Consider the following 23,394-nt stretch of genomic DNA (forward strand, 5'->3'; position numbering starts at 1 on the left):
GTTGCTGCGCTCTCCTCCGCGGCTCCGAAGCTCCCCGCTCCGCCTCCCGCAGGCTCCACCCACGAAGGGGCTCCTAGTGTGTGGAAACCTTTCCTCCTTCACGGCTCCCTCCCACTGGTGCAGGTCCCATCCTTAGCCTTTTGTCTCTGTTCATTCTTTTTTCTTTTGCCCTACCCAGGTACGTGGGGACTTTCTTGCCTTTTGGGAGGTCTGAGGTCTTCTGCCAGCGTTCAGTAGGTGTCCTGTAGGAGTTGTTCCACATGTAGATGTACTTCTGATATGTTTGTGGGGAGGAAGGCGATCTCCACTTCTCACTCTGCCATCTTGAAGGTCTCCCTGTTGAGAGTTTAAAACAGCCCTTTTTCCATTTGGTTTATTCTTCTGCCTCCATATCATTGTTCAACTCTGACATCCACCCTGCTCCCACGCTTCTCCCCACTTCTCCTATATGCGCCTATATTGTTTCTGTACATTTTTGCCTCTTTGCTCTCTCCCACTCGAATGTAAGGTCCTTGAAAAGTGAGAGCAAGGAATCAGTAATCTTTGCCCCTTGTGTGCACTTATCACAGTGATAGCTGGAGATCCATGAATGTTACTTACATATAAATTCTCCTCCAAAATGACATGTTGAAGTTGAGACCCAACAAAAATAAATAGAGATACTATTCCCTCTGTTTTGTTTTCATATGTCACATACTTTTGACCAAATTAATAATAAAAAGCAAGAATGGGTATATCTGCACTTGAACATACTGCTTTCGGGAAACAAGACTTCATTTTCTCAGCCTTGAGTCATTCATCATACTGGCTCTACACTCTGCTAATCTGAAAATAAAACAAAAGAAAGAAGCTGGTCCTGAGACAAACCAGAATATGAAAGAACACACAACCAGATGGTAAAGAAAGGGTGAAACACACTCAGGCTAATTCATACAGTGGTCAATTTATGGTGCCATTACATTCTGATTACAAAGATCTACTTCCAGAGAAACTACTCTTGATGTTAAAAGAGCTCCAGTCCACTGAAAAGAAAAATACTTTTCCAAATACTTAAAATGACTTCCTTGTTATTTGGAAAATATTTTCTGCAATGTCTGAGTCCTAGCATCAGCAAAGAAAGAATTTATTCAGAAGTATAAAAGGATTTAAAATTTCTTCAGTTCTCCTTTCATTCTGTTTAAGATGTGGGTCATGTCTTTGAAGAATTGTTATCTATAGGTTGTCATGGAGTGGTTAACAGTATATAAGAGCAGTTGCTACCATAGTGAGGGGACCCATATGTCATAAAAATTTGGTTTGGATGGATGTAGCAATAGCACATGTACACAAAATAGTTTGCTCTTGTTAAGCCAAAGTTATCAATGAACAATTAAAAAATTCAGCTGCTGTGCAAAGGGCAGTCACCTTGCTCTGTGAGCAGTAGTGTATGAGGGCCAGGAACTTAAAAGGCTTAACCACACACCCAAAACTGTTCAAGCTACTTTATTGTTTAAGTGAAATGAAATTCAAACACAAATAGCCAGAAGGGTAAAATTTAAATTAAGCTTCAAAATCATTTTGTGTTTTAACCATCTATGATGTTCTTAGCACTACAAATAAGTCTACTTTCTTTTGAAGCCTAGAAAAATAATCCAATACAAAAAGCTCCCCTGACTTCATCTTCTTCCTTTACATGCTCTTCACATGTTCACTTTGAAATAAAAGTTTGACCAAGATCCAAAGGAACATGATGTAACTACCTAAGAAGAGTTTAGTTTCTAAGCCATGATGACCATTGCCAATGACGGCCTTCTCCAAAATGAGATCTTGTTTGCAGAAAGATTTCAAGCCAAGACTGCTGTGCTTTCACTTGTTAGGTGGCTGCATTGAGAACTGTCTTGCAAAACCCCAGGAAAGACTTTATTTTTAAATGTAGAATGAGATTACTGCATTACTACAAACATGGCTAATTTCCCACAGGGCAATAAATGATACTTTAGGGGGTTAGCTCTACTCTAAGACAAACATCAGTTGCTGTGCTATCAGTTTTCTTCAAGTTAATCTCCTTTAGAATTTTAAAACATCCTAACCAATACTAAGTAGCAAGTCAGAAGGTTTTTCTAGCAAGCTTGTTAGAAACTTTGAGTGGGACACTGAAACAACAACTCATAATCCCTTTTTCCTCTTTCCAAAATTTGGATAAATTTTCTTAGTAAACACATTAAGCCAAAGCTAAACAGGTTTCCTTCCTACTGGGCATTAATATGCATATAGCTGGTATGTGAAACAAGCAGTATTTGTGACATACTGGAAATTCAGTTTTACTTTTGTCTCCTACAGTTCGTACAAAGGTTATTGAGCAGAGGTAATCTTCCCTTGTTCCTGGAAGAAAAGTCAGGCAGGCACAAGGATGTCCTGCTATTCCGAGGTAACAGTCAGTTCTAGTTCTGCACCAGATTTCCTTCCCTTCCGCAGTGCGGGCGGGGCAGGTGTCTGGCTTCTCCACTCTCTCCCCGTCTTGCCCTCAGAGCCTCTTCTTTGCTCCCCGTCTTCCTGCTCCTGCATCCCGTCCAGTTTCTTGGACCCACTCCAGTGTTGGAAAAGGGTCGGGGCAGAGCGGCATATAGAGTAGGAAAGCCCCTCTTTGAAGTGGCACGGTCCAGGATGCTCTCCGGGCAGGGTAGATGTTTGAAACTGACTAATGAGTCAGTTGCCTTCTGCAGGTGATACCACAGGATCCCAGGAGAGTCCTACTGTTGGGGACCCTTGTTCCCCTGATCCAGGCTGATGTGTCACTATTCGGGATGCTGATTTGGTCCTCCTTCCTCAGCCCCTAAGAATTTAGCCTTGGCCTTCAGCATCTTGCTATTGGGTCCCCTTGGGCTTTGCAGAGTATCTGTAGGGCACAAGATGACCACATGGTAGCGCTCTCTGGTATGACCCACATCTGGTCTTCAGGAAGCGTTTGTGTATCCCATCCTGACAAATGGTGGGAGTGTAGGCTGATCCCAGTGCAGCCACCCTCGTCCTGTGCACACAGCCCACTTGAGCATCTTAGGTTGAATCAAGCACTGGTCTTCTATGTCTCCAATTTCAGGGTATGCTTTCCAGGCTTGATAACTGCTACACCACATACTCACAGACTGAGAAGGTGTTAGGGGAATACGTTACCCTTGTGTTAAAGAAACATGATTCAAATGTAAGACCGTATACTATAAAACTCCTAGAGGAAAACATAGGCACAACACTATTCCACATAAATCACAACAATATCTTTTTGGATCCGTCTCCTAGAGTAATGAAAATAAAAACAAAAATAAGCAAATGGGACCTAATTAAACTTAAAAGTTTTGCAGAGAAAAAGGAAACCATTAAAAAAAAAGCCCACAGAATGGGAGAAAATATTTGCACATTATGCAACTGACAAGGGATTAATTCCCAAAATGTATAAAGAGCTCATATAACTCAATATCAAAAAAAACCAAACAACCCAATCAAAAAATGGGCAGAAGATCTAAATAGGCATTTCTTCAAAGAAGACATACAGACGGCCAACAGGCACATGAAAAAGTGCTCAACATTGCTAATGATTAGAAAAATGCAAATCAAAACTACAGTGAGGTATCACCTCACTCCCTTCAGAGTGGCCATCATGGAAAAGTCTACAAATAATAAATGCTGGAGAGGGTATGGAGAAAAAGGGAACCCTCCGACACTATTGGTGGGAATGTAAATTGGTGCAGCCACTATGGAGAACAGTATGGAGGCTCCTTAAAAAAACTAAAAATAGGGTTACTATATGATCCTGCATTCTCACTCCTGGGTATATATCTGGAGAAAACTATAATTTGAAAAGATACATGCACCCCAATGTTCATAGCAGCACTATTTACAATAGCCAAGACATGGAAGCAACCTAAATGTCCATCGAGAGATAAATAGATAAGGAAGATGTGGTGTATATATATATATATATATATACAATTTAATATTACTCAGCCATAAAAAAGAATGAAATAATGCCATTTGCAGCATAATGGATGGACCTAGAGATTATCATATTAAGTGAAGTAAGTTACACAGAGAAAGACAAGTATCATATGATATCACTTACATATGGAATCTAAAAAAAATGATGAACTTATTTACAAAACAGAAATAGACTCACAGACATAGAAAAGTAATTTATGGTTACCGAAGGGGAAAGGGGGTGGGGGGAGGCTGGGATCAACATATACACACTACTGTATATAAAATAGATAATCAGCAAGGATCTGCTGTACGGCACAGGGAACTCTACTTGATATTTTGTAATAATCTAAAAGGAAAAGAATCTGTAAAAGAATATATATATATATATATATATATATATATATATGTATATATATACATAAAGAAAAAGTCTCTTGTCTCTTCGGCAGGTCCAGACTTTTCCCTGGACTCCCTCCCTGCCAGCCGTGGCGCACTAGCCCCCCTGCAGGCTGTGTTCACGCCGCCAACCCCGGTCCTCTCCCTGCGATCCGACCGAAGCCCGAGTCTCAGCTCCCAGCCCCGACTGCCCCGGCGGGTGAGCAGACAAGCCTCTCGGGCTGGTGAGCGCCGGTCGGCGCCGATCCTCTGTGCGGGAATCTCTCCGCTTTGCCCTCCGCGCCCCTGTTGCTGCGCTCTCCTCCGCGGCTCCGAAGCTCCCCGCTCCGCCTCCCGCAGTTTCCACCCACGAAGGGGCTCCTAGTGTGTGGAAACCTTTCCTCCTTCACGGCTCCCTCCCACTGGTGCAGGTCCCATCCTTGGCCTTTTGTCTCTGTTCATTCTTTTTTCTTTTGCCCTACCCAGGTACGTGGGGACTTTCTTGCCTTTTGGGAGGTCTGAGGTCTTCTGCCAGCGTTCAGTGGGTGTTCTGTAGGAGTTGTCCCATGTGTAGATGTATTTCTGGTGTATTTGTGGGGAGGAAGGTGGTCTTACTCTTCTGCTATCTTGAAGCTCCTCCCCCTAAAATTTTTAAGATTGAAAATTTTTTTAATTAAAAAAAATTTTTAATTAAAAAATTTTTAATTATAATTTTTAAAATTTTAAATTATAATTCAAAAAATTTTAAATTATAATTTTAGAATTTTTAAATTTTTATTATTTTAAAAGAACATTTATATATATATATAATGTTTTATATATATATAACTGAATCACTTTGTTTTACACTGAAAACTAGCACAATATTGTCAATCAACTATAATTCAATTTTTAAAATTCAGCAAAATATTTAAAAGTACCATACCCAATATTGTGGAGAATGTAAGGAAACAGCACACTCATACACCTATTGGTGGAATTCTTAATTTTACAATCTTTTGGGAGGACTATTTGTCAACATGTTAAAAAAAAAACCTCGACAAATACACTTCATTTTAATGTTCCACTTCTAGGAACTTAACCTAAAGAAATTGTTAGGAATTTGTAGCAAACTGAATGGTCCACAGTTCAAGATTCATAAAATAAATTTTGGTACCTCCCTACAATGGACAACTTTGAGGCCATTAAAAATCATGCAGAACAATATTTAATGCCAATATTTATGACATTGTTAAATGAAGAAAGGAGATGACATTAATAGCATCTTAGGTTTCATCCTGATTCTGCAAATGAAAACAGTTGATTAAACAGCTGAACATGGCTTAATTCTCTCTGAAGGTGTAGTTACCTGTAATTCTAATATTTAATTTTGTGATTATTGGTCTTTTCCAAATAGCCTTCAATAAAAAAGAACTCTCTTTTAATTAAAAAACAACCTCATATGTTCCTACATGTATCTATACCAAAGTTCAAATACCTAATTAAATATTTGACATGAGGATGTTTATGTTAGTTGCATTTTCCTAAACAGCAGTACCTCACTTTACTCTCAGGGATGATTAGGGGATGAGAGGAGTGTGTGAATTGGGATGCTGTCTCGATTTTTAGTCTTTTTTGGATGGCCTGAAATCTTCCTTTGGCTTAATCAACAAGGGTCATCATGCCTATTTACAAACCAGGCACTTCCTTTGTTCTCCTGGCTGACAGACTGCCTTTATGGCAATTTCCAAAGCAGATTCCTTGAGATATGGTTCCCAGGGATGTCAATGGCCTTAATGAGATTAGGAAAAAAAGCTAGTAGTGTTTTGGCAGCTAAGTAAGTTTTGGAAACAGTTGTAAATTTTAATTTTCAAAAAGTTACAAAGCATGAATATCTCATACAAATATAAAATCAAAATGTGTCAAGGGTTGATTAAGTCATTAATGAGAGGACCAGCAGGATGGTAAAGCCTCAAGGAGTAATTTGAGGAACAAGAGTCCATTTGTTAATCAGGAAAGACTTTATTTGTTTTTATTATTATTATTTTTTTTGCGGTACACGGGCCTCTCACGTTGTGGCCTCTCCTGTTGCGGAGCACAGGCTCCGGACGCGCAGGCTCAGCGGCCATGGCTCATGGGCCCAGCTGCTCTGCGGCATGTGGGATCTTCCCGGACCAGGGCATGAACCCGTGTCCTCTGCATCGGCAGGCGGACTCTCAACCACTGCGCCACCAGGAAAGCCCAGGAAAGACTTTATTTTTAAATGTAGAATGAGATTACTGCATTACTACAAACATGGCTAATTTCCCACAGGGCAATAAATGATACTTTAGGGGGTTAGCTCTACTCTAAGACAAACATCAGTTGCTGTGCTATCAGTTTTCTTCAAGTTAATCTCCTTTAGAATTTTAAAACATCCTAACCAATACTAAGTAGCAAGTCAGAAGGTTTTTCTAGCAAGCTTGTTAGAAACTTTGAGTGGGACACTGAAACAACAACTCATAATCCCTTTTTCCTCTTTCCAAAATTTGGATAAATTTTCTTAGTAAACACATTAAGCCAAAGCTAAACAGGTTTCCTTCCTACTGGGCATTAATATGCATATAGCTGGTATGTGAAACAAGCAGTATTTGTGACATACTGGAAGAGATAAATAGATAAGGAAGATGTGGTGTATATATATATATATATATATACAATTTAATATTACTCAGCCATAAAAAAGAATGAAATAATGCCATTTGCAGCATAATGGATGGACCTAGAGATTATCATATTAAGTGAAGTAAGTTACACAGAGAAAGACAAGTATCATATGATATCACTTACATATGGAATCTAAAAAAAATGATGAACTTATTTACAAAACAGAAATAGACTCACAGACATAGAAAAGTAATTTATGGTTACCGAAGGGGAAAGGGGGTGGGGGGAGGCTGGGATCAACATATACACACTACTGTATATAAAATAGATAATCAGCAAGGATCTGCTGTACGGCACAGGGAACTCTACTTGATATTTTGTAATAATCTAAAAGGAAAAGAATCTGTAAAAGAATATATATATATATATATATATATATATATATATCCCACATTCATGCTTCACAAATTCACTGGACATTGGAGCAATGTTGTGTATTGCACACTATTATAAATAATAATACCTGAGGTTTATTATTACAGTGCTTGCTATTTGCTAGATGCAGTTCTAAGTGTTTTATATGGACTAATTCATGTAATTCTCACAATATTCCTACAGGTTGGCATTAATATTATCCCAATAATACAAAGGATAAACTGAGGCATGAAGAGGCTCCATAACTTGCCCTGGTCTCGTAGCTGGTAACTTGTAGGTGTGGGAGCTGATCTGAACCCAGGTGGTCTAGCTCCAGTGCCCATCTGTCTCACCATTATGCTATTCTGCCTCTTGGTAAGAAGCACTCAACCTGACATCATATAGCTGGAGAAGGTGGGAGTGGTGGTGGGCAGTTCCAATGCTTGTTAATTGTGCAACTCAGTGAGGACCCAGACTCTATCCATGATTCCTTTCTGCTGTCCTCAAAAAGGAAAAGGATCCAACCTATACGTTTGTATGTACGAACAGTTTTCTGTTTGTGAGCACTAAGGGACCCAGAGAGCAGTTGAGGTACAATGAAAACAGAATAGAGATAGGGGTCCAATTGCTTTGTTTTTTGTGTTTTTTTTTGCGGTACGCGGGCCTCTCACTTCTGTGGCCTCTCCCATTGCGGAGCACAGGCTCCGGATGCCCAGGCTCTGCAGCATGTGGGATCTTCCTGGACCGGGGCACGAACCCGTGTCCCCTGCATCGGCAGGCAGACACTCAACCACTGCGCCACCAGGGAAGCCCTCCAATTGCAATTATAACCAAGTCCCCAAGATCTCCAGGCTTTTTGGTCCATCTCTCATTTAATATTCAAATAAAACAACTTAATCCTTCACCTTAAATAACCCTGAGAAGTACAGAGCTTCAGACTAGTGTTTCTGAGGATTCCTTGAGCATGCTCAGTGTTGTTGATTACTTCCTTCTCCCAGCTGCTGTGCCAATCACTTTAAAAAAAAAAGCTTTATTGAAATATAATTTACATCCATAAAATTTGCTCATTTTAAGTGCACAATAGTCATTAGTATATTTATAGAATTGTACAACTGTTACCACTGTCTAATTCTAGAACATTTTTATCATCCCCAAAAGAAATCCTGTACCATTAGAAGACAGTATCCATTTCTCCTGAATCTTCCCAGCCCCTAGCATCACAAATCTACTTTCAGCCTCTATGGATTTGCCTCTTCTGGTTGGATGCTTCCTGCTGTCTTGAAATTGCTCTTTCAAGCTGCTCTTCCTAACTCGCTCCTGTGCTCCTTTTTTTAACGCCAGGTATTGCTAATAGAAAGTTGATGTTGGGATGCAGTTGAGGAGATCTACTAAATGCTTGAAGCTCCCTATCATAAGGGCATTTCAGTGCAGGAAAGGAAAACTTGAAAGTTAATGTTGAAAGTCCTTTCTCTTGGTGTCTCTGAGTATTTCTCTCCCTACTTGGGCCTTGCTTGCTGCTATGCACAGTCCCTTTCCCATAGTCACACTTACCCTAGACTTAAGGCCCCAAGTTCCTTATTTTCTTAATATTTTTCTGAAGAAGTAACCGGAAGGGCTATAATACTGTTCTCTAAGACAAAAGAGCAATCATTCTCCAATATAATTCTTCCACGTCTTAGAATGTGGAAAAGCCATAGTTATTAAAGCATCACCCCTTTTCTGTCCCACTACACAAAACACACACACACAGATATGTATATATGGGGATATATATATATATATATATATATATATATATATATATATATGTATATATATACATACACACACACACACACACTGTGCTGTATACCTGAAACTAACATGACATTGTAAATCAAGTATACCTCAACATAAAAAAAAAAAGAAAGAAAGAATAAACATGATTCACTTTAGAGTTTGGATTCACTTTTGAGTATGTAATGATTTGTATTGTGCTAAGATACAGAGAAATAATGGTGGTATTTACTTTAGAAATTCCTGGTAGATGTCCCATTATTTTCTGTGTTTGCATAATTAATAGATTCACACATATTTAGGTAAAGCACATGTGATGTAACTTTTAGGAAGAGAACCCTCTTCAGCAGTTTAGACGTGAGGAAGGCTGGTGTAGAGGCTGGAAATGTGGACTTGACTTCCTGCACTGCCTGAGACAGACCGATTGCTTACATTCCTTTGAGACTCAATTTTCTCATCTGTAAAAATGTGTGTAATGTTGCTCATAGTGAGGTTTGAATTAGGTAGCAGAGCCCTATCAAACTGTCGGCCGTGCGTTATTCTAGCATATGCAAAATCTGAATTTGAACAACTGTAAAATGGCCTTCAATTTCCTATTAGTCACCAACTTCATAGATTTATCAGGTGATAAAATGCAATGAAAATTTGTCACCTTTGAGCATTAAGCATTTATGGTGTCAAGATTATGGGCTCGTGGTTCTTCTGCAAGGCTGGCCCACAGAAATTTGTTCTTTCAGGTTGGATTGCCCATGGCTCCTGGGAGGCGGGATGCAGGGGGTGAGTTCATGGTCACAGGGAGGTCCAAGGTGCTCTTAAAGCACAATGTCAACAAGTTTGCAGTGTGACTCTCAAATATGTACAAAAGGAACACCTATCAAAGATTTTATTCAACTTGTAATTAATGGGGGAACCAGTAAGATAACAAGTCTGGTTTAAAAGGGAATTTGAGGAACAGAGATTTATATAGTCAGTCCCAGGAACACTGAAATGAATTGGCTAATAGAGACAAAATGGGTTAATGTCCTACAGGGCAATAACCTCTGGGCTGACCTTTTCTATCTGATAGAAATCTACATATCACAGTAGGCTTCACAGTATCTGGGCTTTAAGGAAATGATCAATAAAGTCAAACTTGGTGCATTCCGCTAGATGACTGAATAATTAATTCTCTATGTAAACTGAATTGACATGTCAATCACCTTTTTACCTTTTGTGTCAGTTGGGGCCTCTGGAAGCAGACAGTGGATGTGAGTGGGCTGGTGGGGGCGTGTGGGTTGAATCGGGTCCTGCCCCCAAGAAAAAAAGATATGTTGGAATCCTAACCCCTGGTAGCCGTGAACGTGACTTTATTTAGAAAGAGGATCCTTGGAGATGTGATCAAAATGTAAGCTGGGAGGCGGTCACCCTGGAGCAGGCTGGGCCTTTAGTCTGACACGACTAAAGAGAAGCAGACACACAGGACAGAGTGCCACGTTCAGGACGGAGGTGGAGACGGGTGACATGGCTACGAGCCAAGGGGCACCCCAAGGGCTAGGGGCCCCCGGAAGCTGGGACCGATTCCTCCCTCGGTCCTCAAGGGGGAGCGCGGCTCTACTGACACCTCGATTTCAGACTTCTAGCCCCCAGAACTGTAAGACAACAAACTGCTATTGTGTGCAGCCACCGGGTTTGTGGTAACACGTTCTGGCAGTGATAGGAGATACATGGGGCGGGGGAAAGCTTGTGAAAGACGCAAGGAGAGGAAGCAAAACAGAGCGGGAAAAGCTCGCAGGTCACAATGTGGGCCTGACGCACGCGTGTGGGAGGGACAGAGGAAAGCCGCAGGGCCGGGCAGGGAGGGCCCTCGCCTAGGCTGGCAATCTGGCGAAGCCTTGGTCAGCTCAACGGGAGGGCCAGGGTCAAGGCTGTCCCTTAAAGGACTCCCACTTTGGGCAAACACGGTCCTGGCCAGTCCTTGGCTGGGGGCTGCCTGGAAGGGCATGGCTGCGATTGAAGGCTGGATGGAGCCCCCAGACGCTGTGGCTACAGTGTCACTGGCAGTGGGCTCTGTCTTGGAGGGAGGTTCAAGCGCACCCACCCTGGCAGCCCTGTCCGCCGCCTGCCACAGGGCTCTGCTCAGCCACTCCAGGGCTCCTGGGCAGTGGGACGAAATACGGTCTGTTGCTGCTCGAGGACTCAGGGCCATGGCGACCCGCGCTGGTCCCTCCGCCACTGTCCGTTCAATTCCTCCTGCCCTCCTCTGTCCGTCCTGCTAGTCCTGGTGGCTGGCTTGGTGGTGTGACCCCAGCCCTCATTTCTGAGGATCCGATCCTCTTCTCGGGTTGGTGTTGCTGCACTTGACCGTTCCTGGCCACAGTGGTCCCAAGTGGATCACCGCGGTGACTGCTGCCCCTGCTGTGGGGCGGCAGCTCTACCCCTAGTGGTGCTCAGAGCCAATTACCCCTGCCAAGGTGGGGCTTGTCCCCTTACCTCTGGGTGTCTGGACACACGGGCACAAAGCAGCCATATCCTGTAGCTCGGTGGGCACTTCATTGTGTGCCCTGGCTTTCCAGAGTGCAGAGGGGGAGGGATGGCCAGCAGGAAGGCCCCCAGTGGGCCCTGGAGAGGGATGGTAAGCAGGATGCTCCCACTTCTGCCCTTTGGTTCTCGGACCCTTGCGTCCTCTCTACTGGAGACACCACCACAGAGGCCTCAGGCTCAGAGCACACGACCTGGAAGAGGGCATCTCATCCTGGCAGCAGAGGGCTGTTTCCAAACGGGCCCCTCCGCTGTGCTGGGGGCAGGGCCTCAAGTGCTGGGTCCCGCCGGGGCTGGGATGTGCAGGATGCTGAAGTAGGTCTCTAGGGTGAACGCTAGGCGGGTCAGACACTTCACAGCCCCCAGGTGTGGTGCTGGCTGAGGTTCTGTGGACAGGAAGGCCAATCCGGCCTGGAATAATGCTTATTCCTGTAGGGCAAGTTGTGCACTTTCCCAGGATGCTGTAAACTTGCTGCTAAGTGGCTGGTTGGTTCTATCAGAAAATAGTGCCACTGTGGGGTCTCTGGGATGGTTTCAGTCGCTGGGAGGTTGGACGTTCAGATGCAGAGGTATTTAGAGCAGTCTTGGCAAGTAGGAGTCCACGCCATGGGGCTCACGTCGGCTGTCCATCGCTGGCACTATGGCCACTCCATTTTTGTGACCTTCTTTCCAGGGCTGGGGTGGCTGATGACAAAGGCTGGCTGACGTCCACAGGCTGAGTCCGTCTGTCGATGTAGCTGACTGGCGGGCGCCTCTTCTGTGGTGGATGCTTTCTGCTGAGCATGGTGTGCGCTCTCCAGGTCTTCCCACCCTGAGCCCACACCCTGATGTCCATCCACATAGGCATCCTCCATCCCAGACCTCCTCATCCTTGGTCTTTCAGGTGCCCCAAATAGCCAGCCAGGTCATTCACCACTGCCCGTGAGTCCATATATATTTTTATCCTGGGCTGTTTTTCCTTTCACTGAGCACATGCAATCAGGTACACTGCCCATCGGGAAGATTTCCCCATGCCACTGTCATTCAAGGTAACTGCTGAGTGTGGCTACAATGAAGCTGCCATCCATTTTCTGGCTTGAAATCTCTCACTGAGCCAACCCCTCTTAATCAAGTGTGGACACTTGCTTCCTGTTTCATCTGGTTTTAGGGGACCCCTGCCACCATGTGGCTATTCATGTCAGTTGAGGTGGGGAGAGGTGTGACAAGTGCAGCCATGGTGGGGGCAGGGGTCTGGCTACTGCTCACACAGCTCACGTGTGCCCTCTTGTCCTGCTTGGGCTCAGCCTGGATGCACCATCTTGTTATGGATTGTCTCTGGGCTCCCCTGGTCCTATGAGTCTGACAGAACCCAGGTCATGATGGGCAGTGCTGCTGTGTGGCCACTTGGTGTCCATGGTCGGACATTCAGTCCCTTCCAGAGCCCTGTAGCATAATCAGGGGCTGTTTTCCAAGGAGCAGAGCTGGGTCTGCATGTGCCTCTCCCTTGAGCTGGCCGATGGCTCCTCATAGCATCACCTCCACTAGCTTCAGGCCCGTGGGATCATGTGGCCCGAGCAGAACTGCTTTGCCTGTAGCCTGGGCCCAGTGAAGACTTCCTTCCTGCTCCAGGCCCCATGCGAAGGGGTGCCTTTGGGTCACCTGGTATATGGACTGGAGGGGTTGTCCTGAGGGTGGGATGCATCACCAGAATCCAAAGAGGCTTCTTCCTCTGTGGTGAGGGATGCCAGGAGTTGCAATCCGTCTTTCACTTAGCACGTGTGTCCCAGCACACCCCTGACCGTCATACCCCGAGGCAACAGGCTGGGGAGGCTTGCAAGCCTCTGAATCTTTGTGAGGATTATCTCTGTGTCTTACCAAGCCTCCGGCGTGCTTGCTTGTCCAGCTGGACCAGCTTGACGCCAGCACTGTATGTTGTACGTACCTGGAAAGTTTGGCTACTTTCTCATGGGTTGGGTCAGGCACATAAATTGGTAGAAAAACATGACACACATCTCCAATATAAAAATATGTGGTCCTAAAGCAGTACAAGAATGATTAAGGAGGAATTCCCTGGTGGTCCAGTGGTTAGGATTCTGTGCTTCCACTTGCCGGGGGAACCAGTTCAATCCCCGGTTGGGGAACCAAGATCCCGCTTGCTACAAGGCCAGAAAAAAAAAAAAAAAAAAAAAGATTAAGGCAAAACCGGTTGGGGAACCAAGATCCCGCTTGCTACAAGGCCAGAAAAAAAAAAAAAAAAAGAATGATTAAGGCAAATAGTTTGCCAATTTTCTGCTTTTTTGGGAACCAAATCATCAGGTCAGATAACATGTAACGTGACAAAAATGAGTTAAGTTTTACAGTGTTGAAATTTGCCATCAAACCTGATTCTGAGCACTGGTTTAAATCAATTGACTTTAAGAAAGAAGAAATTTGTTTTTCCTTAATAGGCTAGATCTAGGGTATTCATGTTCATAGGAATTTCTTGAACGGTTGGGTACACTTATAAGGGGAAAAAAAAAAGACAACTTACTGGGCAGGCTTAGCAAACGTTGTTAGTGTTCAACCTACATGCGAACATTTCAGGTGTCTGAGTACCTACTAGTCACAAGGCTGACCTCTCTGTTAACTGAAAAATGGAGATACCAGTTGAACAAATCTGGAAGCGCAAAATATTCGCCCTTTGTCACACAGTCTCGATAACTTTGTCTAGAAGTGGGTGCCACCTACAAATATTTAAAGGGCTTAGTTGATGTAGTTTTAAGTGTAATAAATTTCTTACGTAATCTTCAAATTCCCAGACACACTTAGCATTATCCTCTTTGAACTTGCAGGATACTGCATCAGTAGACAGAGCCCTGTGCTGCATTACCCCCGCTGACCAGCTGGAAGTATTTTAGGTGTTTGTTTTTGTCAATAGGCCAGATCCATGAAATCACTGCTCACAGGAATTTCTTGAACTGTTGCACACACTTACAAGAAGCAGATAGATCTTAAGCTGCTGGCCCTCAAACATTTCAGTTCAGTGATGTCTGAGTAGCTACTGAGACAAGACCTCTCTGGTAACTGGAAGGTGGAGGTGCCATCTGATTTGTCACAGAGTCTCTGGCATCTAGCATGATGCCTGGCACACAGCATATAGTCTATAAGTGGTAGTTGTTGTTTTTTTAAAATAAATTTATTTATGTATTCATTTATTTCTGGCTGTGTTGGGTCTTCATTGCCGAGCACAGGCTTTCTCTAGTTGCGGCGAGCAGGGGCTACTCTTCGTTGTGGTGCACGGGCTTCTCAATGCGGTGGCTTCTCTTGTTGGGGAGCACGGGCTCTAGGGCATGTGGGCTTCAGTAGTTGCAGTCATTGTGGCTCGTGGGCTCTAGAGCGCGGGCTCAGTAGTTGTGGTGCACGGGCTTAGTTGCTCCGCGGCATGTGGAATCCTCCCGGACCAGGGCTCGAACCCGTGTCCCCTGCATTGGCAGGCGGATTCTTAACCACTGCGCCACCAGGGAAGCCCCCTAAGTGGTAGTTTTTATTATGATCCCCTGCTCCTTTTCAAAAATCTACTCCCCTCCCTCCTGCCCCCACAAATGTCCCAGTTACCAAAAGACATTGCCCCGAGTCTCTTATTATTTACCATAGCTTTGTTTCGGCTTAACATGGATTACAACCTAAGTGCCAGTCGTGCTGCTTCACTGGGGGACCCGCAGAGAAGAACCGCCTTCCGCTTCCTCAAGGGGTTCGCCCCTCTTGTCTCACCAAGAAGGTGAAAGGATGGGGGGAGTGAGGGAAGCTCTCCAGGACCTTGAAAAAGGAACGTGCTAACCACTGGCTCTAAGGAGTATGTTACCAGAACATAAGGCCCTGGGAGAATAAGTCCAAAAACAAGAAGCTGTTTTTGAACTGTTTGTTGTTGTTGTTGTTAGTGCTGGGTGACCAAATCACAGCCTCTTTCTTGCCCACTTGATGTGCTGGGAAGGGGCCAATGATTTCTTAAACTGACAACTGTTTTCTAGAGCAGGGGGCTCTAAAGTCTCGGGTAGTAGACGACTATGGTCCAAACCAGGCCAAAAGAAAGAGGCTGGGGCACGGAAGTATGGTAAACGCCCGGCAGAAAAGGCAAACTCAGGGCCCCAAGGGGAAGAGGGCATTCTTTGCACCTCAGAGACACTGCAGAACCAGTGTAACGCTAAGTGATGCTGTTAAAAAGGGAAAAAACAAAACCCTGGAAGAACCTTTCAATTGCACTCAACTTGGATTAGAGGTGAGTCCACCCTTACAGAGGCGGGAAACATCGAGCCCCAGAGCGGCACTGAGTCAGGCCCTCCCACCTCCTCCTCCGCAGCTCCTTTTGGCAGCTGGGCCAGGTTTCGGCTGAGGCCATACAGACCCCAGAAAGATGAGAGAAGTCTCTCTGGACGGCCAAGGTGGGAAGGACACTTCTCAGAATACAGACACTTTTACTATGGAAGGAGCCAGGACAGTTCTGGGGGCGTTTGCATGCCCAAATCTTCCCCAGTTTCTCCCCAGCTCAGGACCTAGGCTCATAGAGACTTGCCAAGCACAGTCTTTACACCTGACCTTCCACCCCTAAAAGAAAATCTGGAAGTGTGCCCCTTCTTGCCCACAGGTGTTCTCAGGGCCTCCTGCAGGGGTGGTTCCGTGGCAGGGCTTGGTCTCAGCTGGCTCCCGCCCGAGCCATGAGGTCTTCCAAAGCATTGTCCTGGTCACTGCTGTGTAATAGCAGAACTTCCTTAATATCTTTCAGTCCGAAGCCACTGGCCGGCTTCCAGTTCATCCCACTGTTGCTCGGAGCACAGCAGAGCAGGGTAAGGCCGGGCAGGGATGTGCTGCGGCTGCCAGGGCATCTCAGGGCTCCTCAGAAAGGTGCTGCTTTGGGGCTTCCCTGGTGGCGCAGTGGTTGAGAGTCCGCCTGCCGATGCAGAGGACACGGGTTCATGCCCTGGTCCGGGAAGATCCCACATGCCGCAGAGCGGCTGGGCCCGTGAGCCATGGCCGCTGAGCCTGCGCGTCCGGAGCCTGTGCTCTGCAACGGGAGAGGCCACGACAGTGAGAGGCCCGCGTACCACAAAAAAAAAAAAAAAAAAAAAAAAAAAAAAAGAAAGAAAGAAAAGAAAGGTGCTGTTTTGGACCGCGGCTCGGATGGACTCTGACACGACAGAAGGCCACTTCGAGCTCCCCAGCTGCTGGCGGGAAGCTGCGGGAGCGCTGTCTTCCCTGGTGGAAGAGCTGCCTCGGGAGCCCGCGCCCCAGTGCTCTATGTTCAGGTGAGCGGATCCCACACATCACATAGTCACAGATGCTAAGCTCCATCACGGTTTGAACTCTTAGCAAGGAGAGAAAAGGCAGGAGGCTCGAAAACAATGCGGGAACTGGCTGAGAAAAGCACCAGGAAGATAAGAAATGAAGAGGGCTCTTCAAAGACAGGGCTAAATTTGGGGGGGTGAAAGATTCTCAATAGCAGTGGAATCTAGGGATCTCACTCTTTTTAAAAAAAATTTTTTTTTAACTTTATAGATTTATTTATTTATTTATGGCTGCGTTGAGTCTTCGTTGCTGTGCACAGGCTTTCTCTAGTTGTGAATGGGGGCTATTCTTCACTGCAGTGCATGGGCTTCTCATTGCAGTGGCTTCTCTTGCTGTGGAGCACAGGCTCTAGGCACACGGGCTTCAGTAGTTGTGGCACACAGGCTTAGTGGCTGCGGCTCACGGGCTTATCTGCTCCGCGGCATGTGGGATCTTCCCGGACCAGGGCTCAAACCCATGTCCCCTGCATTGGCAGGTGGATTCTTAACCACTGCGCCACCAGGGAAGTCCCAGGATCTCACTCTTATTTGAGGATTCAAATGTTTAAAGTTAAAGAGAAGTATTTCTAATTAAGGAGACATTCATTTCCTGTCCTTTAAGAGGTAGGCTTTTGACTTCTCAGTTTTTTATAACTAGCCCTTAACAAAGATGACAGTTGTGAAGGAGGTTAATCCAGGGGCTCACTGTGGTGCCTTCCTGCGCCTTGAAGTATAGCCTGATGGCGCCCGGATTGCTGTCTTTTATTCTTCTTCACTTCTGGTCCCTTGTTGGACATACCTGTGGCTTCATTCTGAGAGGCCAAAGGATTTTACCAACAAACTCAATGAGCCATCAGATCAACTTGCGGGTTAAGTCAAGTTTGAACTTTATCTACAAATACAGGGAAACTTAGAAACATTGGTAAACCCAGGAATGTTTGCTTAAACAAGAAATTCATTTTTAAAAAATTGAGAGACACTGTTAGGAAGCATAAATCCCATTTTAAAAAAATAGCAGAAGAGGGAGGTCCCGGGTGGTCCAGTGGTTAAGACTCTGTGCTTCCACTGCAGGGGGCGCAGGTTCGATCTCTGGTCAGGGAACTAAGATCCCACATGCTGCGCGGTGTGGCCAAAAGACTAAAAAAAAAAAAAAACACACACACAGCAGAAGAAACTAGAATGATTCACCACACAAAACTCGAGGCCTTGAGTTAATCTTTCCAGCGGAGAGGTCAGCCCTTGGTGTCCTGCAGGAAGTGGAGCTGAAATCTTTTCAAAGTCAAGGGCCTGCCTGCTGTCTCCCTGGACCTTGCCATGAGGCATCCTCTCCTGCTTCAGGAAACCTTTGTGTGTGGATTACAGGGCACTTACATCATTTGGAGGCAGGATCTTCCTTCTGAATTTTTTGGGTAACAGCTTTATTGAGATTTAATTCACCCCTTTAAAATGTACAACCCGATGGTGTTTTGTATATTCAGAGTAGCACACCACAATTTTCATCATCTCATGTTACCTTCTGAGTCGAACTTTGATTTCTCTAGGCACGCTTGTTGGCTTTTCCATACATTGGTAAGAGATATGCTAGATTTTCCACTCAATATTTATGAGTACCTATTATGGCATCCTTTGACTGTTCAAATTTGTGTCTTCACTGCTACTTTAGTTCCTTTTTTCCGCATTCAGAGATGAGTCTACAGGCTCAGAGAAGCCAAGTGACAGCCCCAGGGCCATAGCACAGTGTTGGCCCTGTGTTCAGCAGCACACTTATCTTTTCAGGCCTCAGCGTTCCTTCTGCAAAGAGACCCCGGGCCCCAGCCCTGCACCAGCTCAAACCAAGCAAGCTGATTAAATACCCTTCTCACTACAACCCCCCTAAAGCCCAGATTTCCTTCTTACAGGTATGTGCATTTCAAAGCATCTGAATTTCGGTCTGCACTGCCGCAGGGGGGTAGACTGTTCATCCTGCCACTTCTCCTGGAAACCAGAGGAAAGCAGTGTGATGGGGCTATGGGAGGCTCAAGTCCAGGCTGAAGGCGCCACCGTCACTGGGACTGTACCCAGACAAGACCGCCAGCATTACGGCAACTCTCTAGGTTTTTTGTTAGTTTGTTTTTTTCCTCTGTGTTTTGAAAAACAATCTCAAGTTCAGAGAGACTAAGCTGCTTGCTCCGGGCAGTGTATCTGTCGTCAAAGCTGAGTTAAGTGAACAAAACCTAATGCAGAAATAATCCCAGTGATCCAACATATGTGGGTTCAGAAGCTCATTCTTTTATTTACAATGCCCCTCCCTCTCCCCTTCCCTTCCTTGTCCCGCCTGTGCGCCCCGACCCCAGCCCTCCCACCTTCTCCTCTCCTGCCCACCCTTCCCTACCCTGGGCTCCTCTTGCCAGCTTTTGGGGAGTCAAGGGCAGCACCCTCCCATCTGCCTCTGATGGCCTGGCTTGTGGGTCATGAACTTTTCTTTTTTGGCTACGCTACATAGCAGGCGGGATTTTAGTTCCCCGACCAGGGATCCAACCAGTGTCACCTGCAGTGGAAGCTCAGAGTCCCAACCACTGGACTGCCAGGGATGTCCCTCGTGGGCCATGAACTTAATGTGTGGGTTGTGATCAGTATTAAATGTTGTATCTCACAGTACATCACACATGGAAATGGTTTTCTATGTGTTGTACTCTGTGGAGTCCAAGACACATTTTTGAACATTTCTGGACTCAGGAGAGAATGGGCCTCACAACTGGATGGCACCTTACCTACCCTCAGCCAGGTGATGGTTTTGACACATAGAGTGGGTGGTTAGTCCAGTTGCCAAGCCCACATCACTGCAGCCACTCATTTCTGTCAGCAAAATATTTAAGGACGATTTAGGAAGGAATAAGAAGGCTGGTTGTTTTCTGAAAGCTTCTGTTGATGCCAGGATAACGAAGGTGCTGACATCAAGCCTTGCAGGATGGGTGTCAATGTCCTGGAATGAAATCCTGGGGACAACAGGCTGCCTTCTCCTAAGATGATCCAACCATGGTGTATGGGCACAGAAGGGAAAACTTAGATACTGAGGACTGACTCAAAAAGTTGGACTCTGGGTGGCGAAGTTTTAGGAACACCCATACCAATGTATTTCACTTACGTTATAAGACTATATAAGTCTGAAAGTGCTTTAAATAAACATAAAATGAGGACTTCCCTGGTGGCACAGTGGCTAAGAATCCGCCTGCCAATGCAGGGGACATGGTTTGAGCCCTGGTCCGGGAAGATCCCGTATGCCGCAGGGCAGATAAGCCCATGCGCCACAGCTACTGAGCCCGCGTGCCACAACTACTGAGCCCATGTGCCTACAGCCCGTGCTCCACAATGAGAAAAGCCACTGCAATAAGAAGCCCGCTCACCACAACGAAGAGCAGCCCCCCGCTCGCCGCAATTAGAGAAAGCCCGTGTGCAGGAAGAAAAACCCAGCACAGCCAAAAATAAATAAATAAATAAATAAAGTTTTAAAAAACCTCATTTCTTAAAAAAAAAAAGAATAAAATCCCATGAAATAAAACAAAACTTATAAGCAATAAGAAAGCGTTGTTCATCATTTGATGACAGCTTAAAAAAATACCTCTTATAATCAACGGAGTCTTAGGTTCATTGAAACTCTGTATATATGTGCACTAGGTCACAGTATAAAATATTTTTTCCTGTAGGTTGAGGTCTAAAAGTTTGAAAGCCCCTGCTTTAGGAATTTTCATTAAAACCAACAAAAACAAACAAGCAGGCAAACAAAACCATTCTTTCTGCTTCCACATGGCTCAGTCTCTGCCCCCTTTAAGGAGCCGCTTGCACCAGCTCCACCTGCCACTCCCTCCTCAACTCTTTACTCTTTTGGAAACATTTTAAACATAATGAAATAAAACTTCCCTGCACCACATAAGGGATAGTTCTCAAGTGTCCACTGGGGACACCATGACCTAAGTCGTCCCTGGCACGGTAGCAGCCCCTCCTGATCAGGACCCTGCCCCCCCTTACAGTTTGGTTGTCTTTTTTTTTTAAATATATAAGTTTAGTTATTTTTGGCTGTGTTGGGTCTTCATTGCTGCACGCGGGCTTTCTCTAGTTGCAGCGAGCAGGGGCTGCTCTTTGTTGTGGTGCTCAGGCTTCTCATTGTGGTGGCTTCTCTTGTTGTGGAGCATGGGCTCTAGGCACGCGGACCCAGTAGTTGTGACTTGCGAGCTCTAGAGCTCAGGCTCAGTCGTTGTGGCACAGGGGCTTAGTTGCTCTGCGGCATGTGGGATCCTCCCGGACCAGGGCTCGAACCCGTGTCCCCTGCATTGGCAGGCGGATTCTTAACCACTGCGCCATCAGGGAAGCCCAGTTTAGTTGTCTTTGAACACATACTACAAAATACACAGTTTTGTGGGACTTGAACTCTGTGTAAATGGAAGCATTCTGTGGAAGTGATTTGTCTTTCTTCCTCTTCACTCAACACTGTGAGATACAAACATGTTGTTGCTTATAGCTCTGCTCTGTCCGTTTTTCTTGTATTTTATCACCATGCGACTACTCACTAATGTATATATCCTTTCACCTCACGGGCAGTTAGTTTGTTCCCAGCTTTGGGAAATGGTGAACACTGTTGCCGTGGACTTTATTGTGTCTCTTCCTGAGCAGTGTAAGCATGCATCCCAGACAGCCGGTGGTATGGCTGGGATGACAGAGTCTGCCTTTCTTCAGCTTCCTTCTGTAATTCCAGACTGTGTCTCAAAGACATAAGGCACCCTCATTCCCACCTGTGTTACAAGGGTCCCAACACACCAAACTTAGCGCTGACAGGCTTTTACAAAGTTCTTAGTCTGATGTGTCTATGCTGGAATCTAATGTTTTAAATTTGCATTTCCCTGAGTAATACAAGGATGAGTAATTTTGAATTTGTTCTTGGCCATTTGAGTTTCTTTTGTGAAGTGTCTCCTGTTAAGACTTTTGTTTTTCTTCCCCACTGACTATAGGCTTTTTTTTCTCACTAATATGTAGGATTTCTTCATAATATAGAATTATGCAGACTAATATGGTAGTGAGTAGCCTCATGTGGTTAAAGTCATTAAATTTTAAAAAATCAGTTCCTCAGTTTTTTGGTTTTTTTTTTTTTTCCTTGCGTTATGCGGGCCTCTCACTGTTGTGGCCTCTCCCATTTGCGGAGCACAGGCTCCGGACGCGCAGGCTCAGCGGCCATGGCTCACGGGCCCAGCCGCTCCGCGGCATGTGGGATCTTCCCGAAACGGGGCACGAACCCGCGTCTCCTGCATCGGCAGGCGGACTCTCAAGCACTGCGCCACCAGGGAAGCCCAGTTCCTCAGTTTTACTATCCATATTTCAACTGCTGAATAGCTACATTTGGCTTCCAGCTACCTTACTGGAAAGCAGAGAATTAGAGAACAATCCCCTCCTCAAAGAACATTCCAGAGGACAGGACAGGACTAGAGAACATTCGTCTCTCACAGAACGTTCTATAGGACAGGACAGGACTAGATAACATTCCCCTCCTCACAGAACGTTCCACACGACAGAACGTGAGAATATTCCCCTCCTCTCAGAATGTTCTACAGGAAAAGGCAGGACTAGAAAACATTCCCCCCTTCAGAGAACTTACCACAGGGCAACCAGAGAACATTCCACAGGACAGAACCAGAGAACATTCCCCTGCTCACAAAACGTTAAAAAGGACAGAATCTGAGAACATTCCCCTCCACACAGAACGTATACAGGACAGAACCTAAGAACATACCCCTCCTCTCAGAATGTTCTACAGGACAGGACAGTAATAGAGGACATTCCCCCTCTCAGAGAACTTATCACAGGGCAGAACCAGAGAACATTTCCCTCCTTATAGAACATTCCACATGAGAGAACCAGGGAACATTCCCATCCTCACAGAACGTTCCACAGGACAGGACTAGAGGACATCGCCTCCTTACAGTCCATTCCACAGGACAGGAGTAGAGTACATTCCACTACTCACAGATGTTCCACAGAACAGGAATAGAGAACATTCGTCTCTCACAGAACTTTCCATAGTAAAGGACATCACTAGAGAACATTCCCCGCCTCATACAATGTTCCACACACAGCACTAGAGGATATTCCCCTCCTCTCAAAACGATCTACAGGACAGGAAAGGTCTAGAGAACATTCCCCTCCCCGGAGAACACTCTACAGGACAGGACAGGAATAAAGAATATTCCCCTCCTCATAAAATGTCCCACACACAGGACTAGAGAACATTCCCCTCCTCACAGAATGCTCCACAGGACAGAAACAGAGAATATTCCCCTCATCTCAGAATGTTCTATAGAACAGGACAGGACTGGAGAACATTCCCCCCCTCAAGGAACATTCCGCAGGATAGGACAGGACTGGAGAACAATCCCCTCCTCACAGGAAAGAACCAGAGAACATTCCCATCCTCAAAGAATGTTACACAGGACAG

General features: G+C 45.3%; 1 protein-coding gene across 1 annotated transcript in view; it reads right to left on the reverse strand.

Moving 5' to 3' along the window:
- Positions 1-11,326, reverse strand: part of ABCB10 (ATP binding cassette subfamily B member 10) — a 57,799-nt gene extending 46,473 nt beyond the window's left edge. Inside the window, exon 1 of the mRNA XM_007446717.1 lies at positions 11,219-11,326. Coding sequence (XP_007446779.1) covers positions 11,219-11,326 — 108 coding nt within the window. The remainder of the gene's footprint in view (positions 1-11,218) is intronic.
- Between the last annotated feature and the right edge of the window lie 12,068 nt (positions 11,327-23,394).

Source organism: Lipotes vexillifer, unplaced genomic scaffold, assembly GCF_000442215.2.
Source record: "Lipotes vexillifer unplaced genomic scaffold, Lipotes_vexillifer_v1.1 scaffold242, whole genome shotgun sequence".
Taxonomy (NCBI): domain Eukaryota; kingdom Metazoa; phylum Chordata; class Mammalia; order Artiodactyla; family Lipotidae; genus Lipotes; species Lipotes vexillifer.